Source organism: Triticum aestivum, chromosome 1D (assembly GCF_018294505.1).
Source record: "Triticum aestivum cultivar Chinese Spring chromosome 1D, IWGSC CS RefSeq v2.1, whole genome shotgun sequence".
Lineage (NCBI taxonomy): Eukaryota > Viridiplantae > Streptophyta > Magnoliopsida > Poales > Poaceae > Triticum > Triticum aestivum.
The window spans coordinates 497,153,612-497,174,662 of NC_057796.1; the positions used below are offsets into that span (position 1 = coordinate 497,153,612).

The following is a 21,051-nucleotide window of genomic DNA, read 5'->3' on the forward strand; positions in this document are numbered from 1 at the left end:
TGAACCAACTTTACCACGCCCGTGATTTTTGCGCGGCCGCTGGAGCGCCGGTTAGGGTCCCGCGTGTGCTATAAAATGTTTTTTTTCCAGCGCGCGGCTTAATTGACGCGCTTGTTGGAGATGCTCTCAGGCGTTGCATGTAGCTGGCCAGGTTGCAGGGCAGGGGCATATATACCGGTTTACCACGAGCCTTTGTTTTCACTGACATAATTTGTCTAGGAAAATTCCCGTGGTTTTGAGATGAACCGGAGCGGTGCTCCATGCATGCCGGTGAAGCTTCCACGGGCTAACGCACTTGCTCAAGGGAAGACAGCTTATCGGACCCAGCAGGAGATTTGATTATCCTCGGCGAATGAAATGGTATATACTCTGCTCTGCTCTGAAATGGTACATGCTCCGCTTTTTCTTTTCTTTTCTTTTTGAGAACCGGTATCTGCTCTGCTCTGCTCTGAAGTGGTGGTAGCACGAGCACGAGAGGGACTTGCCGTCCGTCGAAAAGTCAGTTGACATGGGAGCGGCTACAGGTCAATTGACTGATTGTAGAATGTGGTCAGTCGATTACTACAACAAAGGAAAAGAAAAGAGGACAGAAGAAAACGGACTGACCCAAAGTTAGGGTCAGTCGATCAGCCCAACAGCCAAACTGGCTGAAAAAATTCTCTTGCCCTCTTCTGCCTTCTGTCCAGCCCAAAAAAAGGGCCTGACAATATGTGACAACCTAACAATTCGGTGTTTTGATTTTGATGTTGATATCTTGAAAATTCTCTTGCCATCTTCTGCCTTCTGTGTTTTGATTTTGCTGCTGCATCTTATGTGACGACCTGACATATTCAGAATTTAAAAACAGAACACCTCCCTAAAGGCAGAATTTAAAAATTCCAAGAAGGAATTGAATTTGCATATTCAGAGAACTAAACTTGCAGTTGTTGACCAAAAGCAACATACAAAGAAGTATAGTGCTAGCATGCATACATATGTACAAAAAGATAACCACAAGATCTTCACCTAGTTGTACTACAAATTGTTTAACTACAGTTAAAGCAGAACACCATCCTGAAATCAGAATCTAAAATTTCCATGCATATACTGAATTTGCATATTCAGATAACTAAATTTGCAGTTTTTGACCAAAAGTAACATACAATAAAGTATAGTGCTAGCACACATACATATGTACAAAAAGATAACCACAACATTTTGACCATTTTCACCTATTTGTACTACAAAATGTTTAACTATAGTCAAGGCAGAACACCTACCTGCAGGCATAATCTAAAAATTGCATGCACATACTGAATTTGCACAATCAGAAAACTAAACTTGCAGTTGTTTTTTTTGCGGGGAAACTTGCAGTTGTTGATCAAAAGCAACATACAAAGAAGTGTAGTGTGAGCATGCATAGATATGTATAAAAATCACCTAGTTATACTAGAAAAATTGTTAAACTACAGTTAAGGCTGAACACCTCCCTGAAGCCAGAATCTAAAATATCCATGAACTGACTAAATTTACATATTCAGAAAACTAAGCTTGCAGTTGTTATTGAGTAGCAATATAGAAGAACTATACTATGAGCATGCATACTACAACATCTTGACCTGCTTGTGCTAGAAATTATTTAACTACAAGTAAAATCAGAACAACACCCTCATGGCAGAATTTTAAATTTGCATATTCAGAGAACTAAACTTCCACTTGTTCTTCAACAGCAACACGCAAGAACTATAAATACAAGCATGCATACATACATACATAAATATAACTATCACATCTAGGGCTAAAGAAGTTGTCACAGCAGTACAGCTCCCTAAAGAAGTTGTCTATGTTGGAATTAAATTTGCATATTCAGAGAGATAACCATAACAAGAACAAGTCAACGCAAAAAAAAAACCCAAGAAATATAGAAAACAACTTCAAAAGAGAAAGGATCGATGTACTTGCAAAAATCTACCTAAACCTAATTATTGCATTCTCATTACTGCAAGTAATAAAATGCATGAGCATGACTATGAGTACAACTATAATTACAGCAAAAGCCTAATTCATAAATTCAAAGACTACAATTAAAAATTGCATGTTCATCATACTAAACTTGCACACATTTTACAACAGCAAGATTCATATTAGCCTTGTTGATATGCTGATTTAGGTTTTATTGGAAGTAGATACATTGATATGTACAAAAGAATTCAAGCTATATGTAATACAGAGTACCTCACTGTATTCACGATTATAATTATACTTGCATAATTGATCAATATCAACTGGATTTAGATCATGGAAAGACAAATTGTAGTTCCATCTATATAACTAATTACAAAGACAATCGAGACATAGGATGGGGAACAACACCTAAAATACACAGGTTTCATATTAGCCATGAAAAAATGTAGTGGCTAAGTAAACACATACACATAGATTAATATCTACAAAATAAGTCAAACTATAAAAGAAATGATTAATACAACTCACCATCCTCCTGAAGCATTCCTCATCAAGGACAACATAACAGGTACTTCATCAAAGTCGGAACCTACTACGTAGTTTGAAGAAACTAAGCATAAACAAAACATAAACTAAAATCAATAGATAAAGATAAAATGCAAAAGCAAATGACATAATAGAATTAAGTTTTTATAGAGGAATTAATTTTGGGAAGCATGTTACCCTTCCCAATGCAAAAGATAGAATAGAATGAAGTTTTTCTATAGTTGAATGAATTTTGGGAAGCCTATTACCCTTCCAAATGCAAAAGAAAGAATAGAATGAAGTTTTTCTATAGATGAATGAATTTTGGGAAGCCTATTACCCTTCCTGAAGATAAAAATCGAAATCATAAACATAAGTGTAGACACAAATTTTGTTGCCGTAGCAACCATTCCTATTACAGTATCCAGCTATTATAACTATGGAAAAACATATTGCTAATGAATCTGGTTATCTTAATTGCTGATGCACGATAAAGAAGTTGCACAGAATAAGTATCAGCAACAACACCAACATGCAGTAGCAAAACATATTATCAACAAGGAGATGAACAGGGTATAAAATCTTGCTGACAGACACCACTGTTGCGTCAGCAGACAATTGCAATAGCCACTGTTTTGGTTGTCATGGCTGCCAGCCATTAGCATTACGATTAACTTCCACATGATGACACTAATTATATCGAAATTGCATTTGCAGGATACAGAGATTCAAAATCAGAAGGAACAGCGCCGCCGCGACACCATGGAAGTCATTATGCTATCATTGCATCAATTAGTACTATGCTTTCATGTCTATCAAGATATTAAAAAGATAATTGCATATGCAACCTACAGAAGTTGCACAACTTCATTATGAGCAACAACAACTTCATGGTGGAGCAGACCATACTGTCAACAAGGTGAGGAACACTGAATAAAAATGGATGCAGAGGCAGAAGTTTGAAAACTCTAGTTTAAATTACCCAAAAATTAACTAATAATCTGAAATTGCTTATGTAGGTGCCAAAAATTACACAACAGGAATATCAGCAAGTTCATTCTCATGATACAACCAACAAAAACACAAGGTAAGCATCAACAATGACTATAATGTAAGGAATTAGATTTGCATGCTAAAGTTGCTATCAACATGAAAAACCATTGCTATGGTTGGAATATAATAATTTTGAAAAACAAAATTATAAAACTAAGAAGTCTGAATATTGCATTTGCAGGTCCAAAGAGTTGTACAAATAGATAACTAGCGAAAAGGATTAGTGGAGAAAGTTGTCGCCAAGGGAAAATCACTTGCTCAGGTTGTGGCACTATCATAACATTACATGTTGCACAGATGTCAGAAAAGAGACATGGGAGAAAACAAAGAAGGAACGTTAACATTACTATGGGAAGTAACTATGAAGACAATCAGTAATGAGCATTGCAAAAAATATGAATTTTAAGAAACTATAAACGACCAAAATACCTATAGGAAGTGGCATTCCACAAAATATTTTCTACCTTGAATTCCAACTTATCTTCAAAGATTGGAAGAAGGCACTGTGAGCTGCAACAAAACAATATCAGCAAGCTCAAAATCACAGTTGTAGAAGTTTGAAATAAACACAAGGAAATATCACAAGTTCAAATTGACAAAGATAGGGACAGAGTACCCCAACTTTTCAAATTAAAAACAAAGAAGATGACCACTACATAGCCTACAAAAAAAAATTTATAATAGCCAAATAATAAAATGACAGACCAAAGTTTGGCACTAATTTCAATGATATTCAGTAGTGGTCGCAAACATTACACAACTAGATTGCAAAAGCAAATTCAACCTAGGTAACTAAGAGGTGACAGTTCAACTTGACAACATGGGACAAACTACTACAAAATCTAAAGACGACATCGTACTAGCTGCCTATAAGGCATACAGTTCCAAAAGCAGACCCAATATGTCTTAAGACCGAGCTTGAACCATACGCTTCAAACAGAGCAGGAAGCCGCAGCAGCACCAGCATCACCAAATCCACCAGCATCACCAGCAGATCCACTAGCATCACCACCAGGAGTGTAGTGGGGACTACATAGAACACCACGATGTCCGATGAACAAAAGGAACTCGAAGCTGGGCTCTTGTCACTGTTGATATCTTCAAGACCTTGGGACATAAACCCTTGGGAAAACTAAACATAAAACTAATCAAATGACATGAAAATTGCACACCAACACAACTAACAAAAAAAAGACGCCACACCAAGTTTATATCATTTTGAGATGAATAATGGTATTTATCCTCAAATAGAAGAGTTGAGATACCACACCAAGTGACCAAATGGCACTTTCAGAGTCAAACAAAACCCACCTAAATTCAGGCTTAACTATGAATCTAGTTGTACAACCATTTGGTTGAAATCTGTCAAGTGCAAACAGTTTAACATTGACGAGGCTGACAATTGTACATGTCAGTATCCTAGTTGCAGCCAATGCTAGCTTCAGACAATCGGTTACAAAGTTGCAGAATATGTCAATTCAAAAGCTAAACGCCTTAAGTCAGATAGAAATTGACAAAAGAGAACTGAACCATGCATCAGAACACACTTGATTAAGAGAAGGGACTGCAGTTTTATTCCTTAAACAAAATCAATGTTGGTTCAGTCTTCAGGCTAGTGATTTCAACGACTGTTCTCAAAGCTTCTTGTATACCTAACCAAGATCTATAAATCATAGGGAGAAATCAAAAGCAAAAAAGAAATGGAAGAACACATACCTAAAGCCTCCCCTAGCACACCTCACAGCAAGCATAGAAAACCCTAACCAGTGACACCTCGAAATCCCTGCAAAATAGATATCAACAGAAACAACAAATGAATGACTTAAAATAGCAACTGAAACATACAGAAAAAAGAAATGAATTGGGGGGGGGGGGGGCAATGAAGCACAAAGCCTCCACGGTCAAAGGGGGGGGGCAATGGGGGCAAAGAGCAGCGAAGAGAGTGGATAAGAGAGGAGAAGAGGAGTGAAGCAGAAGAAGAGACGACAGAGAGAGTGACTTTTCTCTACGGACTGGGCTGCAGCTAAACAAGCGAAGGAATAGGATATCGGGGTCGAGGCCTCGGCCCAATAACGATACGACTGACCAACTTCAAGGTTCGGTCAATTTTTACACAACCGAAACAACTCATGGTACAGAACGAATCACATAACAAAATCAACGGGCGAAAAATCGACTGACCCAAAAATGAAAAATCAGCTGACTGAAAAGTAGCTAAATTGGTTGACATCGGGTGGTAGAATAGAAGAATAAATTGGACATGGATGCAGCGATAGTCGATAAGATATATACGTGCCACCTCTTATTTACACGTCTGCCCACTCATCAAAACATATCAGAGTATGACCTGACCTGACCTGATGAACTCGCGGGAGCTATGAACTTCATGCCCACCGATGCCGGCGGCATGGTTGCATCATCTTGCGGTCCTATTCAGGAATAAATTCTGGCAGGGGCGGTAGCTGTGGTGAAGGCTACAGGAATAGAGGAGATTGGTTTCTTAAAAGGAGGATCAGATCTATCTGTTACCTCTTCCATCAGTTTTCGGTGGATAAGATGAAGACGAAGAGGAATAGAGGATCTGTTGTCTACGATTAAGAGAGGCACGAAATTAGTTGGTGGGCCATGCAGGGAATTGAGGAGACGGGGCTGCAGTAGTGGGGAGCTACAACGTTTCTTCTTCTTTTCATAAGGTAAGCTACTGAAAGGTTGTTTTGAAGAAAAAAAAGGCAGTGACGTGGTAACTTTGCTGAGGTGGACGCGCAAAATAGGAAACTGAACGCTGACGTGCCATGAAGCTGATGTGGACAGTGTGCACGTTAAGAGAATTGGTAGTAGTGGGGATCAACTTCTTAAGAATGTAAGATACGACAGTGTTTACTGAATGTGCAACAGCTTATGCCTGACACTTGTGCTATGTGTGTAGATATGTTCACCTGTTCTATTGTGCACACACGACATACATTGTCCGTTGAGATGTGTTCTAGCCTTCTAGGCTGGCCATTAATATAACAAGTAGTCCCTCTGTAAACTAATATAAGAGTGTTTAGATAACTAAAAATAGTAATCTAAACGGGACGCTCTTATATTAGTCAGTTTACTGAGGGAGTAATCTCCTATTCCCGGATCCCATTTTAGTCAGTGCAGCTCTTGGCCAGCAGGGTCTTGCTGCAGCCCCGCGACGGCTCCATGCCCAAGATCTCCGTCCCAAGTACGTATTTGAACCAACTGCAAGCATATAAATCAATCATTCATGCATGATTGAACGCATGCATTCACTTTGGAAACCTGAACCAAGCAGAAGCTGTAAGTTGAATTAACAGCGTGCCTGGGTGTTAACAGCACGTACTCACGTCAGTAGGCCCGGAGCCGGAGTATGCGCCTGCTGACGGCCGGCCAAGAAGGACATCACCGGACACCGGCGAGTTGACAGGAACCAACCTTGTCTAGTTAATTCAGCTGCTTGCCTCAATCCTAATTGAACCAACCTACCTACCTACAGTCTGCAGTTTCAGGTTTCAGCTAATGCGCTCCACCTCCTGGTGGACGTCGTTTGAGAGGGCATGTCATGTCCTTGGAGGATCTCGACGCGGCCTGCCGATGTCGTTCGTTGATCTCCTACCGACCGAAACTCACTGGCGAGCTTCCTCTACCCTCTGCCGCTCACCACCGTTAAACTGCAGAGCAAAATCAGCCAGGTAGCCGGCTTTTGCTCTAGGTTGTACACGTAAGCCAAGAATTGGTGCCGCCCTGATCCGGAAACTGGCACAAAAATCAAACAAGGAAGGAAGACAGAGCCGCGGGCCATGCCATCGTCGGAGACAGATTCCGCTACCTTGCACGCTTTCAGGTCGACTGTCACCACCACCAAGCACCGTCCCCTCGCGCCCGTGTCTGGGCAGGACCGGACGGTGCTCGTGCCTAGTTGTGTGGTTGTGGGAGCTACGTCGGGCGTACGTGGTGTCAAGGCGCCGGATATGTGCTCCGGTGTGTGCTGCGTGCTTCGTGGTGTGTGGTCCGGGTCCGCCAAGTTGAAGCACCCGGAGCCGAGCTGACGCTCTTCTGCAGCGAGCATTCGCCGGCACCGGCAGCACCTGCCGGAGACGCCCTGACCTCTCCGGGGACGTCCAGGTCCATGACCTCCTTCCCCCTCGCACTCGTACAGCACCTCGCCCAGGCCCTTACATGCATGTCATGTATCCCTCCGTGACCCACTTCGTCAACATTTTGGAGGCCAAAAACGGCTTGCAAAATTGAGTTTCGGATGATTTAAGCGTTGGCGTGTACTCTACTAGCGTCTTCCACCCTTCCGTGAGCTCACCCACGGATACATATTTGGAAAATAACATACAGAACAATGCTACATGATCGCATTTGCGCGCCAAAAGGCCTACATGTCAGTCTGGATAGAAAGAGGAGGCTCTTCGGCACACCAAAACCCCCAAAAATGAAGTTTTACATGCACCATCACCGATCCCGCTTCCACCCGCATGTTTGGGCAAGAAGATGCCTCGTTCTTGGACGAAAATGTGCACAGCAGCTCTTCCGCGCTATATTCGTATACACGGAAAATAATAGGCCATTCCGAGTGGGTAAAGATGGCTGTCCCGCGCGATCAACTTACCTTGGAAGCTGGACTCACGGTGTTCCCCCGGTGCTGAAATCCAGTTGAGTTTTATCAGTAAAACGGCCACAATCTGGTCATACGAACTCCGTTTGAGGTCCACAACCTGCCAAAACAACCGTAATGAAAATTCGTATCCCTTTGTGACCCACTTCGTCTGTTTCGGCAACATTTTGGAGGCCAAAAATGGCTTGCAAAATTGAGTTTCGGATGATTTAAGCGTTGGCGTGTACTCTCCTAGCGTCTTCCACCCTTCCGTGAGCTCACCCACGGCTACATAATTCTGGGAGGATACATGGCTAGGGGAGACGCCCCTTGCACTCCAATATCCTTCTCTCTATAATATTGTTCAGCGAAGAGACGCTTACGTTGCAACAGTATTACAGTCCAATCCTCTTAATATTCAATTCAGGAGGACGCTAGCGGGAAACCGTTGGGAAGCATGGCTGCATCTTGTGAGAAGATCGATGGATGTCCACCTTTCTCAACAGCCTGATCAGTTGCGCTGGAAACTAGCTAAGAATGGTGAGTTTTCGGTTAAATCCATGTATTTGGATATTATCAACACTAGCGCTATTCCTCATTCGAAACATGTTTGGAAAGTCAAAGTGCCTTTCAAAATCAAAGTGTTGATGTGGTTTGTCCACAAAGAAGTCATTCTAACTAAGGACAATTTGGCGAAACACAACTGGACTGGATCTAAAAGATGTAGTTTCTGTGATAGTGATGAATCAATCAAACACCTCTTTCTTGACTATCCATTGGCAAAAAAATTGTGAAGGTCGGTCCACATAGCTTTTAATATTACTCCTCCGAATTCTATCAACATGTTATTTGAGACGTGGCTAGATGGGATTGATGCAGAAACAGCGAGACATATCCGTGTAGGAGTATGTGCTTTATTATGGGCAGTTTGGAACTACAGAAACGACTTGGTTTTTAACAGAACAACAAATATTCATTTCTTGCAGGTTATTTTCCGGGCCACTACACTCATCCGTATGTGGTCGCTACTCACTCCGACGGAGGCCAGGGAGCATATGGTTACTGGATCTATCCGATGGGAGACGGTAGCACGGGCTATCTTCAACCGGTTTGGATGGCGGTCATGTAATAGGATAGGTGTTTAGTTTCCTATCTTATGTTTTGCCTGCCGGTTGTGAAAATCCTGTTTTTGCATTCATGCTCTTTGTGAGCATTTTTTCCTTTTGTTTGAGACCTCAAGACTTATGTTGGCCCTTTTGATTATCAATAATATGGCTGTATGCATCGTTCTGATGTAGAGGCCGGGGCAAACCCCCTTTTTGAAAGAAAAAAACAGTCTTGTAGACACATACTAGTGAGGAATTGGGACTCCCGAGGAACGCTTTAGTCCTATCGATTTCAACAACCTTCACTCATGTCCTGCGTTACTTCGCTTTAGTTTTGCAAGTTTACTTTGATGTTCACTACAATCAACGAATACTTCTATCTGTTTCCACTTTACTTTGGATTGCTTTTAACTTGCAGGTATTGCTATTTAAACCCTCTAAGAGACAAAGACTGATTCATGTGCTCTCTATGGGATCAATACTCTTAATTAGAAAAAGCTACAACTAAACTCTATGCACTTGTAGGGCATCAAGCCGACGCCTCCCTACTTTGGAGAGGTATTGAATTTGGGCTCCAACTTTTAAAGAGAGGCCTCAATTGGAGAATTGGTAACAAAAAAAAGAAAGATCGAAATCCAAAGAGATGAATGGATCCCTAGGAAAGAAGGCTTACTAGAGATATTTAGTAAGATGGCAATGGAGACTCCTATATATGGCAACGGAGATGAGGATAAATTTCATGTATTAAGTAAAGCTCTGTTCCAAAGAGGCTAGAGAACGACAGTTTCGGGATACGGAAAAAGTAAAGTACTTTGGCTCGCCTTTCTCAGTGCAAACTCTTTTACGAGACACTCCTATCCTCAACACTAGGAAACTCTATACTCTCAGAGTCTAAGTACTAGTCTTGTTCATGTTGAAGACAAGATCTTGGCCATCAGAGAGACGCCTCTTAGTACTTGCAGAGCTCTCGAGTATAACAGCGAAGGCGACCTTGCAACTGAATGGTTCGCTGCCGCTGTTGGGGGAGAAGGAACACCAAACATAACATGCTTGAAGCCTACGCCCTGCACCTCAACGCGCTCATCAGCTTCCTGCAACAACCTTGTCTAACTTCCTCATCAGCTTCGCAACAACCTCGGTGGCTGTCTACTTCCTTGGCTTGAGCATGTAGCCATCGTCCATCTTGGCGAACCTCCCTCGCACCCTCGGCTGGCTGTCTGCCAGAGCCTTCCTGCAAGCATACTGCAACACACAGAATCGAAAACATGTATCACTCTCTGATCTACCACCCTTCTTGTTTATTTTACTTGTGTATTAGTACAGGAAGAAAAGGAAGAGAGATTAGTTTGTGTACGTACCTTGATCTTTCTGCCAAAGTTCCTCTGGATCTTCTTCTCCCTGTACCTGTTGAGCTTCTGTCTCCTTTGCTCCCTTTTCAGGTCACTGATGGTCACAAGCCTCTCACCAGATGCCTGCACATTTGCCGCGATCCCAGCTCCAGGGGTATTGGCACCAAGCCTCTGTCAAAAAAAGAGGTAAAAAGATCCTAATAAGTAATCTTAGGCTTGCAGTCCCCCTATTAAAAAGTTGATCTAGTTACATGATGATCCTACCTATATATTATATCGGGATAACATGGCAAGCTGGGATCTAGTTACATGATGATCCTACCTGATAAAAGTTGATCTAGTTACATGATGATCTAGTTAAGGGAAAGGTGGCTTTGAGCAGAATTAGCAACCTCTGGGATCACATCACTAGCTAGCTGTTATTTATAGCTTTCATAGCTTTTATTTATATAATGGAACGGAACGGCCTTTTCATGTTGAGCAAAGCACTACACTACTATATCAGTGAGGTTTTTGTCCAATGCCGTCTCTTTTTATGACAGCTGTGCTCACTTAGGTGATGTGTTGTGTTGTGTTGTGTTGTGCAGTGCAACAGGGAGAGAAAGGAAATTATCATCACCATGTCACAAAGGTGAATGTCACCCTCGCTGTAGACTCGCCGGAGCCCGAACGCCGCTTCGAAGTCAAGCCCTTGGAAGTCGAAGAAGTTGGGCGTCACCGCCGACCCGTTCATCCAGTCGGCCGAGTTAAGGCTGACGCTCTTCTGGAGCAAGCATCCATCGGCAGAGGCCCTGAGCTCCCCGAGGACGTCCTCGACCTGCAGCATGGGGATCTTGACGTCCAGCAGTTCGGATATCGTCTCCTCGATGGCCGACTCCTCCATGAGCTCCTTCTCGCACTTGTACAGCGCCTCACTCAGGCTCATGTCCGAGGCCTTGACGGTGTTGTTCATGGCGTTGTCGCTGCCGGACATGATCGAGATGGCGGCGGCGACCGGGTCGAGGGCGAGCAGCGGTTCCTCGAGTATGGGCTCCGGAGCCTTGAACAGGTCGCCTTCTGCTCCCAGGTCATACTCTGATATCAGGGATGGCTGCCCCATGTCTCCCTGTTGATTATTTTTTGTCCATACATGAAACAAAATATTAGAGCAGAGAAGTCAACTTAATTATTTAATCCTACTACAAACACTTAATTATTAGGGAAACTGAACTGGGTAACTAGTTATTTCTGAATTCTGATTCATCCATTCATTCAGTAGAAAGGAAGAAGTGACTGCTACCAAATTGGCAGCTAAAGAAAGCAGTGACCTGGCTGGCCTTTGTGTGAGAAGAAGAAGATTCAAAGTTGGGAGGCAACATGACCAACTGCTATCTGGGAAAGCAGTGACCCCCGACAGCAGAGCCGAGGCCGTCGATCGATATCGGAGGAGGGGCTCGGAAACAAGAAGGGGGAAAGAAAGCGAGCACCTTTTATTTGATCTCGAAAACTGAATTGCAGCAACAAGAAGCAAGACCCAGCTGCAGTGGGTTGGTGTGATCTGATTCTGATGCAGGAGATTGCTTAGAGGAGCTAGCTAGCTTAATTAGCTTATTGGTGCAAAGATAGCAGGCGAAAAGGTAGTGGTACTCACGATCACGAGGTGGTGGCAGATGTTGGCGGCGTCGTCGGGTGCAGCAACAGCAGCGGCGGCTTGATGTTGTTGATGCAGCAGGAGCGGCAGTGCTGGCGGCGGTTGCGCCGGAGCAGCGGAGACAGAGGTGGAGGAGTGGTCTGGGTGGGGGTGGGAGAAGAGTGTGGGGGAGTATGAGTAGCCCGGCCCCGGCAGCGGAGAAGAGTAGGCGGAGAAGCTCAAGCCCGCGCCCGCGTGGGCAAGCATCTTCTTCTTCTTCTTCTTCTCTGCTGGATCTCTGCTTCTTGGCTTGTTGGAGGAGGAACAAGGGATGGAAGGATCTCTTCTTCTGCTTCTTGGCTTGTTGGAGGAGGGAGAGATTGGAAAGGCCGCCGCAGGAAGGATTTCTTGCTATATACGAGGAGGAGAAGAAGAAAGAGCGGCGGGGGGAGGGAGGAGGAAGAAAGAGACAAAAAGGAAAGAAAAGCCACGCTGGTGTCTCTATCTTGGTGCTGGGCTGGGCTGGGCTGGGCTGGTAGACAACAAGCAAGAGGAAGCAACCATATGGGCCCCTCCGGTTCTACATTTCACATTCACTCACTCTTCTGCCACTCAAAAAAAAAAACTTACCGTCAGCAGCTAGCAATATCGCATCCCATTACGATCATGCCCTTGGTAATTCCTCTTATAGCATGATACTAGAAGGACAAGAAGCACTCGATTGTTTCTGAGTGCATTTCAGCCAACCAGGCATACACTCTCATTATGGTCAAATAAAAAGAAATAAGAGAACACACTCTTATATATAATACTGGCATACACCCATGATGTTTATCTATCTATTCCATCCACTAATATCAATTGTAATTCATCCTCGATTAATCTCGAGTAAATTACCTTAGCCCTCTCTTATTTTCCATATATATATTATATATAAGCAATGTTTAAAGAAAATCACAACCCCGCTGCCTTCCACCTAACTAGTTGGCTGTTTATACGCCGCTAAACTCTTTACTCATCCCTTTTTGCCGTTCATTTTCATCTTATTTGCGTGCCTCAAATGACCATCCATCCAGAGGACGGAGACAAGCCCCGGGCACATCGGGGCGTGACGGCCACGTGATCGTCCACACGTACTATTTTTGATCTGAGTATGTAAATTACAACCCGCTACATTCCACCTAGCTGGCTGATTGGTTGCATGTTTATCTATCTACCATCAAACCCTTTACTCAATCGTTTTTGTCATTCATTTTCATCTTATTTGCGTGCCTCGAATGACCATCCATACAGAGGACGGAGACAAGCCCCGTGCACGCCGGGGCGTGACGGCCACGTGCTCGTCCACACTATTTTTGACCTGAGCACGTAAATTACAACCCACTACCTTCCACCTAGCTAGCTGGCCTATTGGTTGCCTGTTTATCTATCTACCATCAAACCCTTTACTCAACTGTTTTTGTCACTCATTTTCATCTTATTTGCGGCCTCAAATGACCATCCGTCCAGGGCGGAGACAAGCCCCGAACACGTCGGGGCGTGATGGCCATGTGCTCGTCCACACTATTTTCGACCCGAGCACGCAAATTACAACCCGCTACCTTCTATCTAACTAGCTGGCCGATTGGTTGTCTGTTTATCTGTCTACCACCAAACCCTTTACTCAACCATTTTTGTCGCTCATTTTTATCTAATTTGCGTGCCTCAAATGACCATCCATCCAGGAAAGGTAAGCCTTGGGCACGCCAGGGCATGACACACACGCGGTGCTAGGTTGTTGCTGCTGGCAAACAACAAGCAAGCTGGCAAGAAAGCAACCATATATTAGCTCATCTGCTTCTGCATCTCTCTCTCATTCACTTACTCACTCTTCTTCTTACTGCCAGCAGCTAGCAATATCGCATCACCATTATGATCACACCCTTGGTAGTTCCTCTTATAGCAAGATACAAGGAGAAGAAGCACTCAATTCTTTTTGGACCGACTGCCAGAGTGCATTTAGCCAACCAGACAACATACACCCTCATTATGGTCAAATAAAAGGAAATAAGAGAGTACACTCTTATAATAATGGAACACACCCACGATGTTCATCCATTCCATGCACTATTATTAATTGCAATTCATCCTCGATTAATCGTCAAGTAAATTACCTTTAGATCCCTCTTACTTCCAATATATTACATATAAGCAACATCTAAAGAAAATTACAACCCGCTGTATGCAAAGATTATGATAGCAGGGGAAAAGGTACTCACGAGGTGGTGGTACATGGCGGCGGCGGCGTTGGGCGTAGCAACAACATCGTCTTGATGTTGTTGGTGCAGGAAAGACAGAGGTGGTGGTGGCAGTTGCGCCAGAGCAGTCAAGGATGATGGAGAGGAGAAGGAAGAGTAGTCTGGGTGGGGGTGGGAGAAGACGGTGGAGTATGTGTAGGAGTAGCTAGACGGGGAAGAAGGGTAGGCGGAGAAGCTGAAGCCCGCGTTGGCGAACATCTTCTTCTTCTTCTCTGTTGACTGTTGGATCTCTGCTTCTTGGCTTGTAAGAGGAGGAAGAAGGGATGGATGGATTGTTGGTGTATGAAGGAATGGGTTGGGACAGTTTGGAAAGGCCGCTGTAGTAAGGATTTATAGGAGGAGAAGAAGAAGGGGGACAACAAAGAGGGTGGGGGGAGGGGAGGAGGAAGAAAGAGACAAAAAAGACAGAAAATCCATGCTGGTGTCTCCATCTTGGTGGTGGGCTGGGCTGGTAAACAACTAACAAGGAAGCAACCATATGGGCCCGTCCGATTCTACATTTTCCTCTCATTCACCCACTTTTCTTGTCGCCTCAAAAACAAAACAAAAAAACTCACTCTTCTGGTTACTTCCAGGAGCTAGCAATATCGCACCGCCCTTACGATCGCACCCTTGGTCATTCCTCTTATAGCATGATACTAGAAGGAGAAGAAGCACTCGGTTGTTTTTGGACCGGCTACAAGAGTGCATTGCAGCCCGCCAGACAACATACACCCTCATCATGGTCAAATAAAAGGAAATAAAAGGACACACTCTTACAAATAATAGTGGCATACGCCCACGATGGTCATCCATTCCATCCACTCACATTAATTCGAGTTCATCCTCGATTAATCGTCAAGTAATTTACCTTCAGCTACCTCTTATTGTCTATATATTACATATAAGCAATGTTTAAAGAAAATTATGACTCGCTACCTTCCACTTAGCTAGTTGGCTGATTGCTTGGTTGTTTAAACACCGCCAAACTCTTTACTCATCCGTTTTTGTCGTCCATTTTCATCTTATTTATGTGCCTCAGATGACCATCCATCCAGGGGCGGAGAAAAGCCCTAGGCACGTCGGGGCGTGGCAGCCATGTGCTCGTACACACTATATTTTTCGACCAGAGCACGTAAATTACAACCCGCTGCCTTCCACCTAGCTAGCTTGTTGATTGCTTGTTTGTTTATACGTCACCAAACCCTTTTACTCATTGATTTCTATCGTTCATTTTCATCTGCGTGCTTCAGATGACCATCAATCCAGGGGGCGGACACAAGCCCCGGGCACGTCGGGGCGGGGCATGACTAGAGGTGCTCGTACACACTATTTTGATCTGAGCACGTAAATTACAACCCACTACCTTCCACCTAGCTAGTTGGCGGATTGGTTGCCTGTTTATCTGCCACCAAACCCTTTACTCATCCGTTTTTGTCGTTCATTTCATCTTTTTTGCATGCCTTAGATGACCATCCATCCAGGGTTGGAGACAAGCCCCATGCACGTCGGGGAATGACGGGCACATACTCGTACACACTATTTTTGATCTAAGCACGCAAATTACAACATGCTAGCTAGGCACCTAGCTAGCAGGCGGATTTGTTGCATTTTTATCTGCCACCAAACCCTTTACTCATCCGTTTTTGTCGTTCATTTCATCTTTTTTGCATGCCTTAGATGACCATCCATCCAGGGGTGGAGAGAAGCCCCAGGCACGTCGGGGCATGACAGCCACATGCTCGTACACACTATTTTCGATCTAAGCATGCAAATTACAACCTGCTACCTTCCACCTAGCTAGCTGACCGATTGGTTATCTGTTTATCTGCCGCCAAACCCTTCATTCATCCATTTTTGTCGTTCATTTTCATCTTATTTGCGTGCCTCAAATGACCATCCATCCAGGGCAGAGACAAGCCTCGGGTATGCCAGGGCGTGACGACCGTGTGCATGTTCACACTATTCATCTCCCTGTAGCTATAGTGTAGTGAAGCCGACCCGGGGCCGGGCCCAATCCTTCCACGGCCCTTGCATCCATCATCATGTTACCCCGCCCATTGGACACTCTTTTTGCATATCAACTGATGGGCTTCCTTGACACAAACCTACACCTTGGGCCAACTTTAACCATATCTATCTCCTAATACCAACATTCATTTTAGTCCCTTCCACCTAATTAAATCTCCTTCGCCTTTCTGGTTATATGCTGCCAAACCCTTTAACTCGCCCGTTTTTGTCGACCTTTTCATCTTATTCCTGTGTCTCAGATCACCATCTGTTAGCCCATATGTTCCACCACGCCGATGGTGTTCGGAAACGTAGTAAAAAATAAAAAAAAATCGCACTACGATCCACAAGGAACACTATGAAGATGCGATAAACGGTTTGGATCAGATCGTACCGACTCCGAGTTGCAGTGGAAAAAGACGAGCGGTGTAGATCGTACATGGAGTCCCTCGAACCGTAGATGAATGACCCCGCGAACCGCCCACAAACAATCCTTGAACGGAAGACTAAAAGCACGACTTCTCTACTAGTTGCAAGCGTACGATCTCCATGATCCGGAAGTGCTTGATGACCCACAAGTATAGGGCATCAATCCTAGTGCTTTCGATAAGTAAGAGTATCGAACACAAGAGATGAACTAGGGTTTGAGATGAGATGGTGTTGTTGAAGATGTTGATGAAGATTGGCCTCCCAAAGATGAGAGGGTTGTTGGTGATGACGATGTCTTCGATTTCCCCCTCCCGGAGGGAATTAACCCCGACGGAATCGCTCCGCCGGAGGGCAAAAGTGCTCCTGCCCAAGTTCCGCCTCGAGACGGCGGCGCTCCGTCCCAAAAGTCCTCTCCTTATTTTTTCTAGGTCAAAAGACCTTATGTACCAGAAGATGGGCACTGGAGGTGGGCCAGGGCCCCCACTACCCACCAGGGTGCGCCGGGGGGGGGGGGGGCAGGCGCGCCCTGGTGCCTAGTGGGCACCTGGGTGGCGCCCTCTAGTAGTTCTTTTCTCCAATATTTATTATATATTCCAAAATAATTCTCCGTAAAATTTCAGCTCATTTGGAGATGTGCAGAATAGGTATCTCTGACATAGCTTTTTCAGGTCTAGAATTCCAGCTGCCGGTATTCTCCCTCTTTGTGTAAACCTTACATATTATGAGAGAAAAGGTGGTAGAATTACTCCACAAAGTATTATATTGCATAAAAACACTATAAATAACAGTAGGAAAAGATGATGCAAAATGGACGTATCAGTGCTTCACCATCGAGAGCTATTCGTAGCCAGAGAATTAGAGAGAGGAGATTAGAACCATATTTGGCTTCAAATTATGAGGATTAGAGGATCAACTAGGACAAAATAGAACTAGAACTAGAGAACTGGAGGAGGCTCCAAAACTTGTCTATCCAAAGGGCCAAAACCCTCAAGTATATATAGGTTTGAGGGAGGAGAGAGGGGGCGCCACAAGGGGAAGGAATCCTCCCCCTTTGGCCGGCCAAGGAAGGGGGTCCACTTCCATTTCGCCCCCCCCCTTCCTTCTACAAGGAGGGAGGGGGCGCCTCCAACTATTGGGCCCAAGTGGCCCAATATGCTTTCGACCACTTGGCCTTTTAAGGACCATTGATATTAAAGTAAATATAAAAGCCTCCTAACTATTATTAGAGCCTTTTATTATTAATTTAACATCTTCGGAAATAATTCCACCTATATATTATTTTTCGGAAATACCAAGTATTGACCGATAAACTCTGAAACCCTTCCGGTGACCCAGAAACGCTTCTGGTTCCTCTTAAAACTATTCGAATATTAGTGAAACTATTTCACGAATATATTCTCATTATTCCCATCCTAGTAACACTCAACAGACTGTGATTACCTTAAGCTTATGACCCTGTAGGTTCGGTAAAACATAGACATGAACAAGACTCCTTTCGTTCATTGACCGATAGCGGAACCATGGACATCCATATCAATCCCCATGAATACACGAATAACATTATAGTGAACCTTTGGTTGTCATGTGCTATTCCTTTTGCTTTGCGATACTATACAAAACCCGAGGTGAGATGTATCGTTATCCTTTTGAGTCATTATCATGGTCACTATATCGGTCTCCTCATTACCGATTATGTTCTTCTTTTTTGTTGACGTTCTGGCATCCATGTGACTTAGTCAAATATGTCTGGCCAGACGATGATGAATGTCGTCACACCAAGAGGGACCTAAGAATATCTTTCCATCGTCCGAGGAGTAAATCCCACTCTTGAGCTATCTAGTCCCTTGTCAAACTTTCCGATGAACCTATAAGTTGTCGTTATGATCACCATGTTACAAATGACGTATGAGCAACCCCCAAGTCCATCGTATGGTAGGAAGTGACTTCGATACTCTCATGGTCTAAGAAATGAAGTCACATGTTAACTCTTGTGTTATAACAATTGACTTGTGTCGATTGCATCTCAAAGTATAACAAACAAGCAGTTTTGTATGATCATTCTTCCAACGTAATATTCTTAATGTTGTTTTAGGACTACTGTTACACTTAACGATATCCTAAGATCCGGAAAACATTATCACCAACAACGCTTGAGCTAGTCTTGCATGTGAGACTAGGAATCTAGATTTACCGTTTATCATTCCACACGTGCATATGAGTTTTCCACTGAATCGTATATTCCAAGATCATAGCAGTTATAACATAGACTCCTAAGAATACAAACTCTTAATTATGAACATAGAAACATAATAATACAATATTATTGTCTCTATGGCATATTTCCAACAGATGGGCCATCGCAGAACCAACCTATGGCATGGGACAACCTTAACCCCGTCTATCTCCTCACCTGCACTGCCTCATCCTCCTCCCCTCCACTTCTATATCATATCACATCGCTTCTACTGAAATCACCCTACTTCTTTTTATATCATCGTCGCATCACCATTTCGACCGCACCCTTGGTGACCCCTCTTGTAGTGACAAAAAGAGAAGAAGCACTCGATTTTTTTTTGGACTAACGAAATGTGTTGTAGCCAACCCAACGACATACACCCTATCATGGTCAAATAAAAAGAAATAAAAGAATATACTCTTATGTAATGGCATACACACATTACGTCCAACCACTAACTCACATTAGTTAGAATTCATCCTCGGTTAATCGCCATGTAAATTACATTGGCCTTCCTCTTATTGTCTATATAGTACATATAAGCAACTTTCAAAGAAAATAACAATGCGCTGTCTTCCACCTATCTACTTGTCCGATTGGTCGACACTTTATATGCTGCCAAGCCATTTATTCACCCGTTTTTGTCGTTCATTTTCATCTTGTTTGCGTGCCTCGGATGAAAATCCATCTAGGGGCGAAGACACACCCCAGGCACGCGGGGCATGACGGTCACGTGCCCATACACAGTATTCATCTCCCTATAACTATAGTGTAGTGTGACCGACTCATGGCTTGGCCCAATCCTACATCTGCCCCTACATCTATCGTCATGTTACCCCACCCATCGGCCGCTCTTTTTGATATATCAGCCGATGGGCTGCCTTGGCACCAACCTACACCTTGGGCCAACCTTAACCTGATCTATCTCCTAACACCAACATTCGTTGGAGTTCTGTCCATCTAATTAAATTACCTTCCATCTCATATCTAATAAAAATATCACCTTCACTTTTCTTCGTATATGCCGGCAAACCCTTTTACTCACCTGTTTTTATTGTCATTTTCATCTTATTTGCATGTCTCGGATCACCATCCATTCACTAACATGTTACGCAGCACCCATCGGCCCAGTCGATGGGCCACCACATAACCAACCTATACCATGGGCCAACCTTAACCCCATCTATCTCCTTAGTGGGACTGCCTCATCCCACTCCCCTCCACCGCTATATCATATCATGTCACCTCTACGGACATCACCTTACTTCTTTCTATATCATTTCCGCATCGCCATTTTGACCGCACCCTTGGCGATCCATGTTGTCATGACATAAGGAGAAGACGAACTCGATTATTTTTGGGCCAACAGTTAGAGTGCATTGTAGTCAAACAAACAACATACACCCTCATCATATCAAATAAAAGAAAGAAAAGCATATACTCTTATGTACTGGCTTACATCGACGATGTCCAGCCAGTCCATTCACTCACATTATTTTGAATTCATCCTTGATTAATCGTCACATAAATTACCTTCACCCTTCCTCTTATTGTCTATATATTACACACAAGTAATGTTTACAAAAAATTACAACCCACTGTCTTCCACCTAGCTAGTTGGCTGATTGGTTGCTGTTTATATATACCACCAAACCCTCTGCTCATTCATTTTTGTTGTTCATTTTCATCTTATTTGCATGCCTCAGATGACCATTCATCCAGGGGTGTAGACAAGCCCCAAGCACACCGGCCCGTGGCCGGGGCGTGATGGCCACGTGCCCGTACATACTATTCATCTCCCTGTAGCTACATTGTAGTGAAGCCGGCCCGGGGCCCTGGCTCAGTCCTGCCCCCGCCCTGCATCCATCGTCATGTTACCCCGCCCATTGACCGTTGTTTTTGATA

General features: G+C 43.8%; 1 protein-coding gene across 2 annotated transcripts; it reads right to left on the reverse strand.

The window, feature by feature from the left end:
* Window positions 1–9,979: 9,979 nt before the first annotated feature.
* Window positions 9,980–14,799, reverse strand: LOC123179734 (uncharacterized). 2 transcript variants are annotated; one of them, XM_044591606.1, is made up of 4 exons: window positions 14,454–14,799; window positions 11,206–11,691; window positions 10,596–10,757; window positions 9,980–10,479 (listed from the first exon to the last, which is right to left on the reverse strand). In XM_044591606.1, exons 1-4 carry the CDS (start codon window positions 14,688–14,690, stop codon window positions 10,384–10,386), a joined length of 981 nt encoding a protein of 326 aa, XP_044447541.1. In that variant the 5' UTR covers window positions 14,691–14,799; the 3' UTR covers window positions 9,980–10,383. The 2 variants fall into 2 exon arrangements, with proteins under 2 accessions (XP_044447541.1, XP_044447540.1); XM_044591605.1 differs by lacking the exon at window positions 14,454–14,799 and adding an exon at window positions 12,217–12,791.
* Between the last annotated feature and the right edge of the window lie 6,252 nt (window positions 14,800–21,051).

Coding starts and splice junctions, on each gene's coding strand:
- LOC123179734 (XM_044591605.1), bottom strand. CDS start 12,462: ATGCTTGCCCACGCGGGCGCGGGCTTGAGCTTCTCCGCCTACTCTTCT. Junction 10,758..11,205: donor ACATTCACCTTTGTGACATG/GTGATGATAATT, acceptor TTTTTTTGACAG/AGGCTTGGTGCCAATACCCC. Junction 10,480..10,595: donor ACTTTGGCAGAAAGATCAAG/GTACGTACACAA, acceptor TGTGTGTTGCAG/TATGCTTGCAGGAAGGCTCT.